This window comes from Gracilinanus agilis, chromosome 6, assembly GCF_016433145.1.
Source record: "Gracilinanus agilis isolate LMUSP501 chromosome 6, AgileGrace, whole genome shotgun sequence".
Lineage (NCBI taxonomy): Eukaryota > Metazoa > Chordata > Mammalia > Didelphimorphia > Didelphidae > Gracilinanus > Gracilinanus agilis.
In genome coordinates, this window is record NC_058135.1 from 132,452,089 (window position 1) to 132,474,425 (window position 22,337).

Here is a 22,337-nt window from a genome sequence, read left to right on the forward strand (position 1 = left end):
GCAGAGTTTAGCTTAAGCCCATCCATTTCCCCCTTGGCTAGCCATGCCAAGTGGATTTTCTGCACCTCGATGTCTTAACAAGACAATCATTTCCTAGTCTCCAGAATTCAAAAGAAATCCCCAAGCTACTACTTAGAACTATTTTTCCACAAACAGAAGACATATAGAAACCTTCTAGCTTTGAGTGCCTCCAAAAAGGAGATATTTAAAAGAGCACCCAACTTAATAATTGTACCCACGAGCTATCTTCTAACAGATTCTTGTGAGAAAGAGATTTCCTGACTTGGGGCCGTGTGTCCATTGTACTTATTTATTCATGTACTTGTTGAATCCCTCCAGAAAAACATAAGCTCCTTGAGGGCAGGTGCTCTCTTATTTTTTTCTTTGTAGACTCATTGCCTTACACAGACTAGAGCTTTTTGCAAATGGTAGGTGCAGAAGTAAGGGGCTTATTGAATTGAATTCAATCAGCAAACATTAAGTGCTTACTATGTGCTAGATTGATACTGGGAATGCAAAGACAAAAATAAGGCAGTTCTTGCCCTCAAGAAGCTTATGTTCCATCAGGAGAGGCAAGGAGTGATATAGAAGTATATACAGGACCACAGCAGCCATGGAATCAGGGAAAGTTTCATGTAATAGGTAGTTCTTAAGTTTTGGAGTAAACACAGTTTTCTAAGTCAGAGATGAGGAAAAGGAATGTATTTGGCAACTAGAGAGAGTAAGATTATAGCTTTAGAGATGGAAAAGATCTTGGCGACCATCTGGGACAAACCACTGACCTACCTATTTTACAAATGGAAAAACTGAGTCTCAGAGAGTTTAAATGACTTGCCCAGAGTCACAGATATAGGTAGAAACAGAATTTGAACCCAGGGTCTCTTGACTCCTAATCTAGTATTCTTAATTTTGCTGGATTATTAGGTATGAAGAACAGCAAGAGTGTAGTTTGACCAGACAGACTGTCGAGTACAAGAAAGGGATCAGGGTGTAATGAGACCAAACAGCTACCTTGAAGCCAGATTGACAAGGCTTTAAATGCCAACCCCAGGATTTTATATTTTATGCTAGAGACAATGGGGAGCTATTTTAGTTAATTGAGAAGGGGAGGGACATGGTCAGAGCCATGCTTAAGGGAAATCACTTTGTCAGCTCTATGGAGGATGGATTAGAGAGGGGATAGATAGATGAGGCAGGAAGACCAATTAGGAGGTAATTAGAATTGTTCAGGCGAGAAGTGAAGAAGGCTTGAACTATGGTAATGGCTCTCAATTGAGAGAAGGGACATACGTGAAAGAAGTGTTGTAGAGAAAGAAATGACAAGATTTGGTAACTGATTGGATGTGGGATGATAGACAGCAAGGAGTTGAGGGAAATGTCAAGGTTATTGATTAGGATCACTGAAAGGATGGTATTGCCCTTAATAGAAATAGGAGCGTTTGAATGGGTCGTGGATTATAGTGATGATGGAGGGAGGGTTGTTGGTTGGGAGAAATATAATGAGTTCTATCTTAGACATGTTGCATTTGGCATTTCTATGGGACATAGAATAGTCTCATGTACAGTTAGTGACACAGGACCGAAGTTTAGGGGAGAGATTAGAGTTGGAAATATGGATGTAGGAGTCAGTAACCATTGAGAAGATAATTAGACCCATGTATGCAGTGAGGTCACTACGTGAAAGTATAGAAAAACAGGGTCTAGGACAGAACTTTAGGGGCGCAGACAGCATGGATAATAATGCAGTAAAGGAGAATGACAAAGCATAGTCGATTTAGGAGAGAGCAAATGTCACGAAAAGACAGAAGAAAAACGATTTCAAAGAGGGCAGGGTGGTCAGTAAAATTCAATGGCGAAGAGAAGTCAAGGAGGAAAAAAAGAGAAAAGACCAACTCATCTGACATTTAAGAGATCTTTGGTAAATGTGAGGGGATGATTTTCAGATAAAATGAAAATCTAGGATGTATTAAAGGCAAGACTTGAATCCAGGATTTTCTGCTCAACCTCCAGCTCTCTGTCCTAGATAGCATGTAGCCTCACCTAGAAACCTTAAAGTGCTATTTAAATATTAGCTGTCAATGTAGAGCTACCCAGAGAAAAATGACTCAAAACTGTAGAATTCCCATATGAAAGCTAATCCCCTAAATTGTTTTTTTTCTGAATTCTGATAAGCAGTGATATCCCATACCCATTTTGCCATTTGTACTAACATCCAAAAATGCATTACATTAAATTCGTTCTTATAAACAGAATAGTAGCCACCCTGTGATTGCCACTTTAGGTTTTCTTTACCTTTGGATATTGTCTTTTTGAGAAAAATAAAACCATATCATGTAGGAATTTAAAGGAACATACCATTGATATAATTGTAAAGTCACAGAATTAGAGTCTAGATCAGTGATTCCCAAAGTGGGTGCCACCGCCCCCTGGTGGGTGCTGCAGCGATCCAGGGGGGCAGTGATGGCCAAAGGTGCATTTATCTTTCCTATTAATTGCTATTAAAATTTTTAAAAAATTAATTTCCAGGGGCACCAAGTAATATTTTTTCTGGAAAGAGGGTGGTAGGCCAAAAAAGTTTGGGAACCACTGATCTAGAGGGATCTGGGAGGAAATCTTCAGTTTCCTCATCTCTAAAATGAGGAAGTTGAACTAGGAAACCATTGAAGTTCCTTTCTTTCCAAACCTATAAAGCTCCAACGCAGTGGATTCAGAGTCAGGCTTCAGCCTTCAGGCTTCAGTCTCAGCTCTAACTTAGCTCTCTAAGCATGATTATAAGCAAGATTTTTTTTTTTAATATTGGGCACTGAATTTGCACCTCAAATCCCACCTCACTTATTTGCTACCCATTTGATCTTGATCAAATTCCTTAACTTCCCTATCTTCATTTTCTCACTTGTAAAATGAGGAGATTGAACTAAAGGACTCCCTTTGAGCTCTTCTATGACTATGATGCTGTGATATGACCTTTAAAATACAAGTCATGGTATTTGTATTACCCGTCTCACAGGAATACTGTGGCCCTTTAAAGCACCTTCTAAATCTTACCATCATGTTGTGATGGAGGGAAAGCTTTCTGGAACCGGGAGATCCGGGTTCAAATTTTGCCTAGGGTACAAATAACCTGTGTGATGTTGGACATACTGCTTAACGTTAACTCCATGGGTCTCAGTTTCCCCTGCTTTAAAATGAGGGTTCACAAGTTAGATGACCTCCAAAGTCCTTTCCAGCCCTCAATAGTCTTTGAAATAGGAGCCACTCTTCTACTTCAGGTATCTGGTTCTGGGATCCCAGATCCTGATCTGTTCTTCCCTCACTATCGACTGTGATCCCGCTCTTGAGTCTCGGAGTGCCTGCCACGTTGCAGAATTGAAAGAGAGAAGCAGGAACTCTTGAAAATGGAATCGTACCAGTGAGCAGCTGGTTTCCAATTAGATGACGTAGGAGTCGACGATTCTAACTCCCAGCCATTCTAGCTTCCAGATCAGCTCTGGAAATGAGCTTGCATGCATCCGGGGCCCTGATCCGCGCCTCTCGGACACTCGCTGTTTGTTCTGCAGCATCCTCTGTCTCTCTTCAGACAACCGGAAAGCTCGTCTTTTCCCTCCAGCTCGGAAGTCACGTCTCCAACAGGGATCCTAGCACGCTGTCTTTTCAGTGCTGTGTTTCAGGGCTGTAATTTTGTCCCCCAGTACAGACATTAATGGAGCTTGGATGATGGGCTTATGGGCCTCCTGGGACTTTCGCCTCCTCGTTCAGAAATGCCCATGAGTTTCCAAAGTGTGGCCAGCCAGGAACGAAGTAGGACCAGAACAGTCATTAATGAGTTTCTTTTCCCCTTTCATGTAAGCATGCTCATTCAGCTTTTGCAGGAGCCCCATGCCTTTGTTCAACTTCACACTGCAGGTATCGAGGCAGAAGCCCTGTGTGTTGAGTGGAAGGGGCCAGCTTGGGCGGATGAGTCAGCACCATAATGACTCAGGAATGTACTGGGTAGGAAACAAACAAGTTGATCTATGGGAGGCAGCAGGATGCAGCTAATGGGAGAAAGAGACAGAGAGAAAGAGAGATGGAGATGCAGAGAGACACAGAGAAAGAGAGAACAAAGGCTAGACTAGGAATTTTGAGCCGGAATATCTCCCGTATTATTAACTTGATCAGTGACTTAAAATCTGAGTCTTTGGTTTTCTCACTTATAAAATGGAGATAATAACAATTTCTACAACCCACTTCATAGGAATACTATGAGAATCAAACGACTACATTCAAATGTTGTGCTTTTTGTGCATGTGAAAGACAATATGTAAATGCAATTTATTAAAATTCAGAATTATTCAACTGAAGATGGATCATTCAGGCCTATCCTTTTTACCTCTGGCTAATCTTTCTATCAAGGTATGGTTTTCACACCATCAGGTTTTAGATTCAGCCCATTGCTCTAGGCCAGTGGTTCACAAACTTTTTTGGCCTACCGCCCCCTTTCCAGAAAAAAATATTACTTAGTGCCCCTGGAAATTAATTTTTTTTAAATTGTAATAGCAATTAATAGGGAAGATAAATGCACCTGTGGCCATCACCGCTCCCCCCCCCTCCAGGATCGCTGCAGCACCCACCAGAGGGCGGTGGTGCCCACTTTGGGAATTACTGCTCTAGTCTCTCAAAATCTTTTTGGATTCTGACTCTATCATTCATTTTGTTAACTATCCTTCCCAGCAGATTTGATGAGCATGCCTAGTGTGTTGGGGCAACTAGGTACAGTGAATAAATAGAGAGAGTGCTTGACTCACAGTCAGGAAGACTTCTCTTTGTGAGTTCAAACCTGGCCTCAGATACTTAATTAGTTGTGTGACCCTAAGCAAGTCATTTAACCCTGTTTGCCTGAGTTTCCTCAACTGTAAGTTGATCTGGAGAAGGAAATATTAAACCATCCCAATATATTTGCCAAGAAAACCCCAAATGGGCTCCCAAAAAGTTGGTCATGACTGAAATGATTGAATAAGAACAAATGCCAATGTATGCTTTTCTCCAAGTCTATGATCAAAATGTTGAACACCACAGAGACAATCATTGTTCTTGAGATATTCCACTGGAGATCTCCTGCCTAGTTGACCTGGAACCATCAATCACTTCTCCTTGATTCCAACTATCCAACCAGTTCTCCAGCCATCACATTGTCTTATCTTCTCATCCAGATTTTTCCCATTCTTTCCACAGTAAAAGGATAAAATACTCTATCAGGTGCTTTGTTAAAATCTATAAGTAAACTCTGTCTGCAACATCCCCTTATGTACCCGCTTAGCAATTCTGTCAAAAAAAAAAAAAAAGGAAATTACATTGGTCTAGTTATAACCTGCCCCTGATGAAGCTTTATAGGCTTTTTCTAATCATTGCTTCTCCTTCTAAGTATTAATAAGTATTAAAATTTGACCTCAAATACTTCCAGCTAAGTGACCCTGAGCAGGTCACTAACCCACCCCCCACCCCCACCCCCTGCCATTGCCTAGCCCTACCACTCTTCTGCCTTGGAACAATACAGTATTGATTCTAAGATGGAAGGTAAAGGTTAAAAAAAAAAAAGATCTGTTCTGGAATTCTCAGGAAACGGAAATCAAGCTTACCATACTAGTCTTTTTTCTCCCTTTTTCTTTGAAACTTGGGACGGCATTGCCCTTCTACAGTCAGTCATAAAATTAAAACTGATTGGGAACTCAGAGCTCACCTAATCCAACCCTTTCATTTTTAAATATAAGGAGACCAAGACCCATGTGATTTGACTAAGGATACAAAGGCAACATATGACAGCTATAAAATTTGAAACCAAGTTCTTGGACTCCAGAGCCAGTGGTCTTTCTATAGACTCCCTCTTGAGGTATCTCTCTGTTTTTCAACAAATCTTTCACATAGACTTTGCTACATCAACAATCCCAGCAACCAATTCCTTCCGTACTAAGGATGTTCTTCATTGGAATCGGGTGACTTGAATTCATCAAGGGCAGCTAGATGCAATCTTACTCTCTCTTTCCTTATCTTAAGCATTGATCCCCTGTGGGCCATTCTTGTTCTTTAATTTCCATTTCGAAGGTCAGTTTCCTTGGCACAGAAAACAGAAACACAAAGAGAGACAGACAGACAGACAGACAGAAAGACAGACAGAGACACAGACAGACAGAGAGACAAAAAGAGAGAGGGGGGAGGGAGGGAGGGAGAGACAGAGAGAGAAAGAGAATGAATTAAACAACTTTGCTTTCTCTTTGTTCTTCATTATCATCTTCCTATCTGCCCCCACATAAGAGTCCTTATCTTTTCCTTGATCTTCCCTTTTCTCCCAGTATAGTTTAGAAAGCTATTTTGTGGACCTTAACTTGCCTTCCCAGCCCCAGTTGATTCTTCACTTCCGCATCAATGATATTAGCCTTATAGTGTGGAACTTAGGTTCGTGTCTTCCGAATTTCATTCTTGAGCATCTCGTGTTCTTCTTAGACACAACTCTACAACTTTAGCCTAGGGATCGCTTTTGAAATATACTCTGGACCTTTTGAAATACACTTTCCCCAAGTGACTTGAGTGACTATGCCTGGTTTTCCCCTTCTTTTCTCCCACAAACTATAAGAGGGTCTGTGTGTTCTCACCCACCACCAGGCTCCCTTTATTTCCATCCTGAAAAATCAGTTTCCCTATTACTGAGAAGCAGAAAAACAGAATAGGATCAGCCCCCATTTGAAAGATGGACTAAGATTAACTAAGGCAAGCCAAGAAGGGGGCATTGTGGTACAGTAGAAAAAGCATACCTTTGGAGTCCAAGAACCTGAGTTCAGATCCAGGCTCTGCCATTTACTACTTGTGTGATGTGGGGAGAGTAATTTAACCTCCCTTTGCCTCAGTTTCCTCATCTGCAAAATGAGGGGGAGCAGAATAAGCTTCGTTCAAATACTCTCCATGTTTTCTCACTCTGGTTTCTGGATTTCCTCACATGAGTATGCCATCTATGTGTGTAAATATATATGTATGTATGTATATATATATATGTGTGTGTGTGTGTGTATGCCTATACATATGCATATATTTATATGCATTTATGTAAGAGTATAATAATATACCCATATACACATACATATATACAAACAATATGCTTGTTCAAGATTACACAGGTCAAAAGTAGTAATGGCAGGCAGAATTTGAACCCAGATCTTTGTTTTATTGTATTGATTTCTGGGACAAGATAGACACCACCTTTGAGTGGCAAGACCAGCAGTTGAATACCTCAGAATGTACCCAGATGCTGTGAGCCAGGGAAAAAGTCCATTGGAGCCAACCCTATAAATACCCACCAAGACAGCACAAGTGGGCTCAGTCTGGAGCAGAACTTGGGAGGTGGGAGGTGCCAGCGGGAGGGTAGGCCTGTACCTGCAACCCAACTTGCCTTAGGGAGAGAGCTAAAGAGCAATTACCATCATTGTCAATAGAGCTGAGAGAGAACAGTGAGACCATTATTCAAAGATCATTGATAGCCTTCCCTAATCTTTGGCTTGGCTGTGGCCAAGTCAGGCCAGAGTTAGCGTGAGGGTGAAGAACCTCCAGTCTCTACCTGATCTAGCAGTCTCCAGCTTGATCATAACTAGATTATTAGCAATAAGGTTCCCAAATCCTCCATCCTTATCCTTGTTCCTAACCCCATCTAACTAAACTTAAATATAGCGCTTTGTTATCAAGTACCTTTCCCGAGTGGTCAATATATCTAAGCCCTTGGGAAGAGGAGTCAATACACAGTCAGATCTTTACTGTTATTCTAACAGAGCACCAATAGACCTTATCAATATCTATTCCAACCCCAGGCTGAGGAACTAGAGAGGTTGACTACTGTTGTGTGCAGATGCAAAGCATGGAATCCCTGCAAAGGTACAGGGATTGGATGTGAGCAGATACTCTGCTTGTTTCTCCTGACTTGGGGTTTCTCCTGAGAAACCATTATAACATAAGCTAGTGATTTCTACTCATAGGATTAGCAAATTAACTGTCCTCAACCCTTCTCAACTGCCCCTCACCCAAGTCAGGAGAAACAAGCAGAGTATCTGCTCACATCCAATCCCACAAATTAACTGTCCTCAAACCTTCTCAACTGCCCCCTCACCCAAAGTTCTCCAGGGGGTCCCCTGGAATTCTGGGTGAGGCTCTCCCTGTACCTTTGCAGGAATTCCATGCTTTGCATCTGCACACACTACACATATAACTTCTCAGTGGTTCCCTGTCTGGGCAACTGCTATAAGGGAGTATGCTCTCTCTCCCACCAAATCCAATCTACCTTTCTAAACATAATATTATTATCTTCCTTTTTATAAGAGTTTCTAAATCTAGCCTGCTCTTTGCATTATTACTTATATAAAGTCCTACAGAATTTCCTGAAACACCTAAAAGTTATATGTTTTGCCCAAGCTGGTAAAACCAGTGAGTGTCAGGATTTGCACTCAGATCTTCTTGATTTCTATCTGCTTACTCTGCACTATGTCACAGTGCTATTTCATCTGTGTGTACTTTGGTCTGGACCTATGGGTTTGTGAGTGTGTCTATTATTGTATATATGTTTATATACATAACTGTATATGCCTACATTCATATTTGGGTTTTCTTTTGTTGGTTATTTAATCCACTGGCATTAAGTTGACCACTCTGATGGAAATGTCCACACTGCTTTTATGGGGACTTGGGGAGTGTGTGTGTGTGTTTGTGTGTGTGTGGTTGCATGTGCATGCACAAGAGTGTGTCTGTATCTTTTTTTTGTCTCTGTGTTCTCTACTCTCTCCCCCTTTCTCTCTCTCTCTCTCTCTTTCCTTCCCTCCCTGTACCCCTCTCCATCTCCTTTCCCATCTCTTTCTGTCCCTCTCCCACCTCACCAATGTTCCCAAGCTGAACCTGAGAAGAGTAGTGGGAGGAAGTCTAGGGGAAATGGTTGATTCCATACCCAACTACAGCAAGTGGTAGAAAGAGGGAAATGGAAACCTCTCCTGCCCTAGTTCTCTGAGCTATCTTTACAAAAAGATACTGAGTAGGTACACCAATGAGCTGAAAAGCTTTAGCAGCCACCCTGGCCTCCATGTCCCATTATCCTCTATCCCAGGTCCTAAGAGCCCCATATCCTATTCCTTTGATTGGCTAGACTATTCATACTTATCTGAGCCACCTTGGAATGAATAAATATATAGGAAAAATCGATTAAGTACCTACTTAAATTGGGGAAGGGAGTAGAGTTTAACAAAAGGTTAGATGGCCCTTGGAGTCCTGACAGCATAGAGGCAGTGTGAAGATGGCAAAGCTCAGCAATCCTTAGGGTATACCAGTAAGTCAAATAATAATGCTGGGAGATCTGGAGAGCAGAGTGACAGTCTCAGAAGTCTCAGTCTCTTTAGGATGCAGTGGCAAGGCAGTTGGTAAGGCCTAATGGCCCTCTACAGAGTCTTGTTCCAGACACTCATTTCCCAACTTTCAACAACAATAAAGTCCAAGCCACAGACCTAGGCAATGGAGTGGTATGGGAGAAGCAATGGGTATAAAATTAGAGGTCCTGAGTCTGAATCCCAGCTCTGCTGTTTTCTCCCCATGTCAGTTTAGACAAGTCATTTAACATCTCTGGGTTTCCAAGTTTTCCTCTCTGTCTATGAGATTTTTTGAGCTCTAAGTTCCCTTTCACCTTTCAATTATATAGTCTACTTCAGGTCACATTCCATTCTCTCCCATTCTTTCCACCCCACTATCTCTCTGACTTCTAAGACACACACTATGCCAAAATTGTTTCTCATCACACCCACCCTCTTTACTCACCCTATTCTCTGCTTCTGTTCTCTCCTACTTTCAGCCTTCCTCATTCGGTGCACAAGCTCAGTCTTCTGACTGAATGCTTCCATCTCAGATGTTTTTATGTATATTTTTCAGTTATTGAAATCACCAATTGCAGATTATCAACGTGTGTGTTTTATTGTAATGATCGGTGTTGGAGTCTGATCTCTCCACTTGACTTTTAAGTCCAGGAAAACTGAACCATTATCGGCTATAAACTTGGTATGCCCCCAGCACTTGACACAGGGCTCTGTATATGCTAGGTGCTTAATAAATATTTGGTTAATGGATGAGTGAATGGATTAACTCATTCATCTCTAAAGTGTGTGTAATCTTATTATTCTTAAAATCTCCCTTGTTGGGAAGGCTCACCACCACAATAACTCTGAAAGACATCAGCTAAGATATACAGGAGTTGGGATATGTGTCAGAAGAGAAAGTTCAGATCCATGAAACTAACTGATTTAATGATGACTTTAAATGAAAAGTGCACAAAAGGGGAAAACTGAGTTATGATTAGTAGACCTTCTGGAAGGGCAGTGAGGTGGCACAGTAGATAGAGAGCTAGGTCTGGAATCAGGAAAACTTACCTTCAGGAGTTCAAATCTGGCCTCAGATACTTTCTAGCTGTGTGACCCTAAACAAGTCACTTATCACTGTTTGCTTAGTTTCCTTATCTATAAAATGAATTGGAGTAGGAAATTGCAAGCCACTCCAGTAGATTTGCTAAGAAAACTCCAAATGTCAGGAAAAACAGCTAAACAACATAAGTGGCACAGTGGATAGAGTGCCAGGTGTAGTCAGGAAGACAATTAAAAATCAGTTCTCAGGCACTAGCTGCGTGATCCTGGGCAAGTCACAAGTCACTGGGATCCTGGGCAAGTCAGACACTAGCTGTATGATCCTGGGTTAAGACCCTTTCCCCCTCAGTTTCCTCATCTATAAAATGAGCTGGAGAAGGAAATGGCAAATGGCCCCAGTATCTTTGCCAAGAAAACCCTAAATGAGGTCATAAAGTATCAGACATGACCAAAACGACCACACAGCAGCAAGATATATAGGTGAATGTTTTGTCTCCCCTAATAGACAAGAGCAGGAATGGCTTCTTTCTTTAACTTTGTGACTGGAGCCTAGCATGATGCCAGCACTTGCTGGGTGCTCAATTAATGCTTGTTGATTCATAATTATGATTGCATAACTCCAGCCCATTTGTATGCTTTCCTTCTGACTCTGCTTTTTCTCTTTGCAGTATTCCCAATAAGGTGATAAGACTTTTTTACAAAAAAAAAAAAAAAAAGACAGCAATGTTCTCTTACAATGAAATCAGGAAATTAAATGACAGCCAGAGTAATTTAAGGAGAACAATCTAAGAATCCAAATTTTACCCAAGCGTCCCTAAGAGACCCAGAACAAAATCCCCAATTCTACAGTCCAGGAAAGATAGATGGCAGCAATAAACAAGCAAATACATCTCCTGGGGCAAAAGTAAAATCAAGATATAACTGAGTAGCTGGACCCCTCCCCCAGGGACTGTAGGGAGCAGAGGTACCACTTAGATACCCCCCCCAGGTGAGATTAGGTCACTGTACAAAGGAGATCATGTTTCCCTTGAGACAAAGCTGGCCTCACGGGCTTAATCCTTCACAAAACCTCAGACCACATATAGCCATTAGACATAAGCAAACAAGGAAATTCAAGGACAGGCAGCATCCGTGGTAAATTCTATGGACATGAGATACAAGTCACTGTCCGTAGTAATTCCCAGAAAGAAACAGCCAAGCCCAATCACCAGGGCCATGGTGCTGGATGTTTGCTTCTTTGTTGGAGGGGTGTGTGTGTGTGTGTGTGTATGTATTTATTTAGTGCAAATGTTCCAGGAAACTCTTCTTGTTTAATATTCTCCAACATAGCAGAGCATCTTGGAGTTAGAGCTGAGATTTAATGTATCTAGACAACTCAAGTGAAACAAAACCAAAGCGAATAGGATTGACAACAGGGAGATTGGATGTTAGAAACCTGCTTGGTAATTCAGATCAAGTGAAATCCCCAAATACTTGCCAAGATTCTTACCCTGCCTGGGCTTTGAGAGGTTTGAGCAGTTACTTCCTTCCTGATCTCAAAGGTAAAGCAGCATTAATTGTTCAATAACATGTTTTCTTATATGGTAGTGGTTGGTTGGTTTTTTAAACCTTTGCTTCTGTCTTAGACTTGATATTAAGCATCAGTTCCAAGGAGAAGAGCATAAGGGCTAGGCAAGTGGGGTTAAATGATTTGTCCAAGGTTACACAATTAGGAAGTCCCGGAGGACAAATTTGAACCCAGGACTTCCTATCTCCAGACCTGACTCGATATCCCCTGAGCCACCTAGCTGCCTCCAGTAATGTATTCTTTGCACCCATCTCTAACCATCTCTAAGGATGAAGTAAAGGTAGATTTCAGAGAGGAGCATAATGCAATGCAAAGAACATAAACTCTGGAATGAAGAGACCTGACTGCCAACCCTTTCTCTGCTTGGGTAATCAATCAATGCATCTGCCACTCATTAAGAGTCTATTGTATGCCAAGCTCTATGCAGATCACTTTTGTTCTCTGGGCTCGTCTCCTCATTTTTAAAATAAGGGCTTTGGACTAGGTGATCTTGGAAGTCCCTTCTAGCTATAAATCTACAAAAAAAATCAATGAATAGAGCATTATTTATTTTTATGTTTTAAACCTTTACCTTCTATCTTACAATCAATACTAAGAATCCTTTACAAGGGTGGCAAGAGCTAGACGATTGGGATTAAGTGATTTATCTAGAAACTCACTCCTGGAAAGTGTCTGATTTGAACACAAGTCCTCCAGACCAGACCCAGGACTGGTGCTCTATCCATGGTGCTACTTAGCTGCTCTTGAAAAAAGCATTTATTAACCACTAGTTATATGCAAAGCACTGAAAATGTAAATAGGAACTATACTGGCCTTCTTCCTCATGATCCTATAAGAAAGACAGTAAGCATAGGGACACTGTATTCTAGAGGGGAAAGGAGAAGTTCTGGAGGACGATAATCCTTTACCTTGATATGCCTTCTTCTATATTGCCATACCCACCAGATTGTCTTGGTTCAATTGATGGCCATTGATTTAATGAACATTCATTGAGCATCTATTGTTTGCAGACCCTGGCACTAGTCATTGGAAAGGATCCAGATTGAGATAAAACAATCTCTGCCTTCTGGAAGAGAGGACATTCAAAGTGAAATAAAGCACAATCCTTGCCCTCAAGGAGTTTACAGTCTAGAAGGGGAAAAATATCTCAGAATGTCCCCAAATCCATATGACAGTTCTAAAACTTCCCTCAGACTTTTGGGACACGTGGTAGAACTCAAAAGACAAAAATCCTATATCTTCCTAACAATAACAATAAAATACAGAACAATAAAAACAACATATTTTTTAAAAGGCAAAAAAGTCATGCCCTGCTGTTAGAATTAGTATTTATAAATTTAATATATTTATATATGTTTCTAGATAATATGAATATATATCATATTTACATATATATCTGGATATACATTTTAATGCACAAAACACATATATATATACTGAATTCCTCGTATTATTTCTCCTGGGTGATATGTCACATGATGAATGAAATGGAAAAGGGTCATATAAAGTGCTCTGAATGCCCAGTCAAGGAGATTATACAATGCAGGAAAGATGCAAATAGCTAATAAGAAATTCATAACCATATACTACTTTAGAGCTTTGCAAAGGAACTTCCTCACAACTTTAATAAGAGGGTAGAACAAGTATTACTATTCCCATTTTACAGGTAAGGAAAACAGAGGGCTGAGATGTTAAAGATTTGCCTATATATAGATAATTAATAAGAGACTGTGATTAAGATTTGAACTCAGGTTTCCTGATTCCAAGTCTCATGGATTATCCATAAACATTAGGCTTCTTCTCTATTATATCAGTGCCCTCTATAGACATGAAAGGACTTGCCCAAGGTCATCATGATTCAGAGCATCTCTTCAACATAGATTTTAGTCAAGTAAAGACCTATTCTCCCTCCAGTATTCTAGATAATAGGCAAATAATAATGACAAAAGCATTTATTATTGTCAGTGTTCTTTGTGAAGTTCCTTGGGGAGAAGAGAGTAATGGCTGCTTGAATTTTGAGGATTATTTTTCTAATAATCATTTTACTTTATCTGTTCATCAGAGGAAATACAGCTTAGAGAATCCTGCCATTTCTGGAAATACTGAATACTGTTTGCCTTGAACTCAGGAAAATAAGCTAAAAATAGCATATGACCATGTTATTTGTTGGCAAGTTACCCCATAGCTTTTTAAGAATCCAGTTTGGGTTGTTTGAGTACTTGCTGTAGGAGAAAACTGTCTTCTTGAAAATGACAAATAGCTCTGTTTCATTGACTGATCAAGGTTTGACCAGAGTACGTAGCCAACAGACTAGTGCGTCCATCTTGTTATATCTAAAGTTCTCTTTCCATAGTAGTCCACAGAATAAAAGCAGCCCACGTTACTTTAGTGCTTTAAAGTTTACAAAACATTTTTTCACTCAGACCTCTTGAGGTAAGTAGGATGCATTACCACCATTCCCATTTTACAGATAATGAAACTGAGCTTCAGAGAAGTAAAGGTAACTTGTTTCGAGTTACCAGCAAGTGTTGGAGCCAGGATCTGAACCCAAATCTCTTTGTGCCAAACCCAATACTTCTTCCATGACATTCCCCTAAAATACGGATGTGAAAAGGACCACCTTCTCCTGGCTCTCAGAACCAACCCAAACATGTCTACACCCTGTGCCCTAATTGCTGAGGCAGCAGCTCGCTAGGATCTGGGCCCCAACGAATCATTTAAACCCTTCCACTGGATGCCATTGTTGGGAATTACAGCCATCACTCAGATAATTATCACCACCCATAGCAAAACCACCTTTGGCTTCACTGGATTCTAAATGAAGGTCCTGCTTTTCTTTCTGGTCTTATATCTCATTGCTTCTTTATAGACTCCACACTCAAGCAAAACCAGACTGCTTGCTGTCCATCAGACATATGTAGTTTATATTCTACAATCATTCACTGTATTCACAACTCTATATTTAGATGATATAATGCAAATATTTAACAAAAAATTCCTGTCTGTAGCACTCGCTTTAAGATTTGCAAAATATTTCAATAGCATCTCATTTGATCCTGTCAAGAGGATACTATTTCTCCTTTTTTTCACAGATGTGGCAACTGATTCTTAGCAAGGAAGACTTGTCCCTGTAAAGCTGTTAAGCGTCAAAAGGGAATTAGTCTTCTTAACTTCAAATCTAGTACTGGTTGCTTCCCCCTTTCTTCTTGCTTGTGCAGACTTCTCTCAGCACCTGGATCCCTTATTTCCCATTCTGTATGGAAATGTCTGCATATTCATAGTATACTCACAAATATAATTTCAACCTCCCTGAAATATAATTTTAGCTTTGAAATTGTTTCTAGCCTCATCCCCACCCCTCCAGCTGTTGCAGTGTTATAGTGGAGAGCACTGAGGATTTCGGTTCATGGGAGACCGAGTTTCAATTCTGCTTTCAGCACCGATTAACTCTATGACTAGAAGCAAATTGCCCCCACATCTCTGAACTCTAGTTTCCTCTTTGGCACAGTGGGAGCGATAATAACTTGTTGAAATTAAATGGCATTATACGTGAGTTTTGTAAAGCTGTACAAATGTCCACTTCTTATTCATTTGTTTACTTCTCTCAACCTCTTCTTCCCTGATCCCCCCTATTTTGTGAATCTCCAAAGTGAGAGATTGTATCCCTCTTGCAGTCCATTCAACAACCATTTGTGAAGAGTGCCTTAATATGCAAGGCACTGTCCTAGGTACTTAAGGGAAGGCAGAGCCATAGAGAAGGAAGAGCACTCACCGAGTCTGGAATCCTTGGGGCCGGGATCAAATTATAGTTCTGTCACTGTCTACTTATGTGACCTTGCGATTAACCATGCCATCGAGGCAAAAATATGATTTAGGAGAGGATTCATGGAACTATGAATTAGATTCCTGGTCAATTCAGTCATCCACTCTCCTCTCTCAACCTCATTGTTCCTTTCTGTGAAATGAAGAGGCTAGTCTAGATGCCTTCGGAGGTCCCTTCCAGCTCTAAATGATATAATTCTTGCGTACAAAGAGAAAATGAGAAGCTGCTCCTTCTTGCCTTTCTTTTCCCTTCCAAACCTAGCAGAGCGCCTTGCACCCAGTAGGCGATTGATCAATATTTTTGGTCTGGATCCAAATTAAAATACATAACCTGGTTCATGTACTGAATAATGGTGTAATTAAGCAACAAAAGACTCATTTTCCCCCCAATTGTTCTGCCTTCTTAGCACTCATATTCCTCTCCAGAGACGTCCGGTGAGCATTGCTTGGTTCTAGCTTTCTTACCATGTTTTCTTCCTCTCTCCTACCCCATCCCCTTCTGTCGCACCATCCTCACAACAGGTGTGCAAGACATTGTTGCAATAATGATTCCTGAGTCAAAAGGAAAGGAAATAGTGACTCTTTTGGATAAAAACATTACTGTGATGATGTATATCACCATCGGGACACGCAACTTGCAGAAATACGTCAGCCGCACCTCGGTCGTGTTTGTGTCCATCTCCTTCATTGTGCTGATGATCATATCACTGGCTTGGCTGGTCTTTTATTATATTCAGCGGTTCCGATATGCAAACGCCAGGGACAGAAACCAGGTGAGTAGTAAACATTTGGATATTTTTTTCTCTTCCTTGAATAATATGGACAGACCTAGCTTCCATTATTAGAAAAGAGCCCTCTCCAGATCAAGCTTCTCCATTGCTGATGGCTTGAGAATTATTCCTTGGAGGAGGGTGTCATAAGAAGGGCAGAAGAGATAAGTCGGTGCAGGCAGTGGCCAGTCTCCACTGGGAAGCCCCAAGATTGCCTATTTGTGAGCAGAAGGGAGAGGGAAAGAAATACATATTTGAATGCCAGAATTTCAAATTCATCTTGGTTACTCTCCTCTGTATACCCTGGGATTTGCATAAGCAAGTTGAATTTGTGAAAATTGATATGAGACGGGGCAGCTGGGTAGCTCAGTGGATTAAGAGTCAGGCCTAGAGACAGGAGGTCCTAGGTTCAAATCCGGCCTCAGACACTTCCCAGCTGTGTGACCCTGGGCAAGTCACTTGACCCCCATTGCCCACCCTTACCACTCTTCCACCTATAAGTCAATACACAGAAGTTAAGGGTTTAAAATTTAAAAAAAAATTGATATGAGACTAAAGTATTCAGGCCTTCCAAGACCCTTAGGATTGTCTTAATGAAGAATCATAGGCATGTGGATGAGTCGGGACAAAGGGAAAGCTTGAGCCACATCTCCATGCACTCTGTTTAGCCATGCTCAGACTGCAGTTATCCCTAGACACATATCCACTCAAAATTAAAGTAAGGATAGGATTTAGGGCTCCTGCTTAATTTAATTATCCACTTCACTCTGCACAGATAAACACATTTTAGATACCAATATCAATTCATATAGATAAATATGTGACTTTGTGGCTTTGTGACTTCCTTAAAAAACTTTAAAAATTAAAAGACTATAAACTACTACTGAAAATGCTCCTTGGGGGGACAGTAAGGTAGCTCAGTGGATTGGGAGCCAGGCCTAGAGATGAGAGGTCTTAGGTATAGCCTCAGACATTTCCTAATTGTGTGACCCTGGGTGAGTCACTTAACCCCCACTGCCTCGCCCTTACTGCTCTTCTGCCTTGGAACCAAAAACACAGTATTGATTCTAAGACAGAAGGTAAGGGTTTTTCAAAGTGCTCTTTTGGTCATATTTCATTAACTTTCTTCTGGATTAAAGCACATCCCCCACCCCACCTCTTTGAGCCACTCACTGAAGACAAAGCTGTCCCAATCTTTTTGATCAACATAGGCAATCTGCCATTCAGCCCTTGGACAGAGTAAGAGTCAATCAGCATAAATTCCATCTGAAACTGGATGTTAGAAGGGCCGCCTTCCATGCAGTCAAAAATTATGCTATCTAGTGTTAGCAAGGTTGGCTCAAGCCAAACCCATCACCTCAATGCATTGTTGACAGCCAAGAAGGTTACATCTCTGGGCAAATATAAACGCACAACTTAAAATCAAGAATCTGAGCAGGCTCTTTTAATTTGGTACAAAATATCCAAGAAATGGTAGAATTGGGGGAGAGGAATAAGCTTGAAATAGCGAAAGATGTGGCTCACTCCTCCCCTGCACTGTATAGATAACCACTGGGTGAAAGCTAACAGCGTCTTAGATGAACATTACTCTCTGCATGCCAGATTGTTTTTCTAGGCTATCTTTTATGTAAACCACTTAAATGCAGCTGTCAGGAAAGTGGAGTCTATCACATGTTCATCATATCAGAAATCTTTTATCAGGAGGCCAGAAGAATAACTTGATGCTCAGTGAAACAGAGAGAAAACAAGTCTGTGTATTATTTCCCCAAGTGGGATTTTTTCAAGATGAAGGGTTACAGTTAAAGAGAATTTAAATAAACAGATCTTTTATATATGTCAAAATTTGGTCAACCTAATATATATAAGATAATATATGCAACCTAATATATGCTATGGGGGGGGGTTGCAGCTAGGTGGCACAGTTTGGATTCTAAGATGGAAAGTAAGGGTTTAAAAAAAAAGTAGTAGCTAAAAGATAAAAATGTAAAATAAGCATATGTTGATGCTTTTTTAATGTAAACAGATTATTGGCTCTGAATTTTAGTGTACTATATCTGGTTTTCCTCCTACATCTATCACCTTTCCCTCTCAGTCTCCACTGCTGGATTTTCATCTAAGTTATGCTTACTAACAATGGGTTTTCTCACCCCACCCCACCAGTTGTCTCTTGTGAGCTCTTTTCTCTACACTATCTCATTTGGCAATCTCATCAGCTCCCATGCATTCAGTTCTCATCTCCATGCAGATAATTCTCAGATTTATTTATCCAGCCCTAACCTCTCTCCTGACCTCTAGTCTCTCATCACCTGTTGTACATCTAAAACTCAACATTTACCCCATAACTTTCTCCTCTTCGCAACTTCCCTATGACTGTCCTCTCACTGGCTCAAGCTTTCAGTGTCCTCCTTAAGGCCTCTCTTATACTTCTTTTTAATCTGTTTCCAAACCTGGTCTCTTAGACTTTCACCACCTTCTCTCTACTTATACACATACCACCTTTGTGCAGGCATTCATCACCTCATGCCTGGACTATTGTACTAACTTCTTGATTGGACTCCCTGCTTCAAAACTCTCCTCCCACTAGTCCCTAATCCATCTTCTACTTCTTCCACTCAGCTGGGAGAAGATTTAACCATTTCTCTCTCTGTCTCTCCTTCCCTGTCTCTGTCTCTATCTATCTATCTATCTATCTATCTATCTATCTGTCTGTCTGTCTGTCTGTCTGTCTGTCTGTCTGTCTGTTTGTCTCTGTGTGTGTCTCTCTTTTTTTCTCTCTTTCTCTCTCCATCTCTCAGTCTCTGTCTCTCTTTACTCCCTCCCTCTCACCCCCTCTCCTCCCCTCACTCTCTTTCCTCTCTCTCTCTCTCTCTCTCTCTCTCTCTCTCTCTCCTCTCTTCCAACTCTCCCTCCTTCCTTCTCCCCCTCTCTCTCACTCTTCTCCCCATCTCTCTCTCCTTCCCGCCCACACAAACATACAAACACATTCACAGAAATATACACACTCAATAAACACTAGTGATTTCTTATTACCTCCTATATCAATAGGAAAATCCCTTGTTGAGGCAGCTGGGTGGCTCAGTGACCCGAGTGCCAGGCTTAGAGTCTGGAGGACCTGGGTTCAATTCTGGCCTCATACACTTTCTAGCTATGAGACCTTGTGCAAGTAACTTTTAAAGTCTTTAACAACCTGGTCCCTTCCCACCTTTCTAATCTTCAATTATTTCCCTCCAACTACTCTACAATCCACTTTGTGACAATGATCTTCTTCCTGCTCCTTACATAGAAAAATCTCCCAACTCCTGACTTTACCGATTGGCTGTCCTCTATGTTAGCTATCCCTCTTCACTTCCACCTCCTGGATTCAATTCAAGTCTCAGCTAAAATCCTGCCTTTTACAAGAGACCTTTCCCGTTACTACTTTCCTTCCTACCTCTGTTGCCTTCCCTCTGAAATGAACTGTTCACTTTGTGTATATCTTCTGTGTACATAAGTGCTTGCACAATGTCTCTCCTTTTAGACTATGAAATCCTTGAGAGCAAAGACCATGTTTTCCCTTTGTCTGTGTCCCCAGAACACAGCCCAGTGTCTGGCACATAGTAGGCACTTGATTAGGACTTGCTGACTGATTGACAGATTAGCTTTATAGAAGAATTTCAGTTAAGCCATGAAATAGCTTCATTAAGCTAGATTTCTTTTTGTTGTTGTTGTCATTCATTTTAATGTGTTTGTGTGTATTTTAAAATCATTTCTCATATAAGTACCAAAATGAATTATTTACACTTCATCCTCCAAAGCATAGATAGAGTAGATCTGTATTTGATGTACTTAATAAGTACTTTTTGATGTGATTCTTCTTAATAGCAGCTTTCTTAAGGTTCACATGGCATTTGGAAGCTCTCCAAGAGACACTTTCACAAGAAGCCATTGTTATCAGCGGGCATTTTGCATCATATTTTTATCACCTCTTCCAGAAAGGCCTTTAATTATCACAGTTGATGTCTGTCAAGGATTTCTTTTATGACTGGTCATATTTCCCAGCATCACGGAATTAGAAAAGACCTTAGAGGCCATTGGGTCCAACCCAGAACTGAGCAAAATTCCCCTATACCATCTAATTAACAAGTGGTCACGAGGCCTTCATTTGAAAACCTGCAATGAAAGGGAACCCAGTACCTTCTTTTTTTTAAACCCTTACCTTCTCTCTTAGAAGTGACACTAAATAGCAGTTCCAAGGGAGAAGAGCAATAAGGGCTANTCTCTCTTAGAAGTGACACTAAATAGCAGTTCCAAGGGAGAAGAGCAATAAGGGCTAGGCTAGGTTCAAATCTGGCCTCAGACACTTCTTAGCTTTGCTAACCCCAATTGTCTATCCCTCCACACTCTTCTACCTTGGAAGCAATACTTAGAAACAATTTTAAGATGGTGGATGACAGAGAGAGAGAGAGAGAGAGAGAGAGAGAGAGAGAGAGAGAGAGAGAGAGAATTTTCCCAAGGACCAAAGTCAAATTTGCTTGTCAGTAATTTGAAAATTCTCTCGTCTTCCATTTTTTTTGAAATTTGGTACATTTGCCTTTCTCTAGTCTGGTGTCTTGGCTCTTCTCCACAATCTTTCAAATAATGCTGACAATGGCACAGTAGAGTCTTTTGAAATAATTGGATCCAACAAATGGTTGAATAGATAAGTGACCCATGCGAATTCGTCGGTAGTTAATATTCATCACATATCCACAGGGGCACCAAATTTACTTGACTATGGGTACCATATTATAATTACTTATTCTTATTCTTATTATGACTTATTTTTATTACTTATATAATAATAATTACTTATTCTTATTAATTATAATTACATATTACTTGGCATTTTTTTAAAGCATCATGATTATAGTTCTGCCCTGTAATGGGGAGAATGGCCCTGAGAAAATAAAATATGCAAAATAAATTAATAGTTCAATTCCAAAACACACACACACACACACACACACATATATGTATATTGTATATATATGTATGTGTGTGTGTATATATATAGATATTTGTGTGTATATATATATATACATATATGTATATGCAATTAAAAGCATGTTTTTGTTAGTGGTTTTTCAACATCCTTCTGAAAAATTGGAAGCTCAGTCCCTCCCTCACTATCTCATTCTTTCTCCTTCCACTCTGAAACAATTGGAGAGTCCTTCTCTGATTCTTCTCCAGGCAACTCTGATGCATAATCAAACATTTCTCTTCTTTCTTCTTTAATCCCTTAAAGTCACTTGCCATTGGTGAGCATTGTTGTGGGGAAGAATGGCCCTGTCTTGCTTCTTCATATTAATTTAGGGTCATAAGGCCCTAAATTTAGAACTAGAAGTGACCTTAAAGACCACATTTCCTGCTGCTCATTTTATAGATGAGAAAACAGAGGCCCCCACTAGGTATTAACTTTCCTTTTTTTTTTTTTCAAATGATTGGCTGATTTACAGAAATCTAAGATCATAGAATGTTAGAGCCAGAAGAAACCTTTGTTGATCATCTTTCTAACCTCTTCAAATTACAGGAAAGAAAACTGAGTCCCTCAAGGGCAAAGTAAACTCCCCAACAGTCACACAGCTAGTATATTGCAGAACTGAAGGCAGAAAACCTCCAAAGCCAGTGCTCTCCTCCCTCCACAAATTAACAAGAACTTTGAAGTGCCTACTATGTGCCAGGCTCTATGAATTACATCTCCTTAGGGAAGCAGAAATAAGGAGAAGTTAGAGGTGGAAACAATAAGATTTGCTT

The 22,337-nt window shown here is 40.5% G+C and overlaps 1 protein-coding gene across 1 annotated transcript in view; it reads left to right on the top strand.

Annotated features, from left to right (window-relative positions):
* RNF150 (ring finger protein 150) overlaps positions 1-22,337 on the top strand; it is a 370,527-nt gene that overhangs the window by 233,880 nt on the left and 114,310 nt on the right. Inside the window, exon 2 of the mRNA XM_044680530.1 lies at positions 16,318-16,568. Coding sequence (XP_044536465.1) covers positions 16,318-16,568 — 251 coding nt within the window. The remainder of the gene's footprint in view (positions 1-16,317; positions 16,569-22,337) is intronic.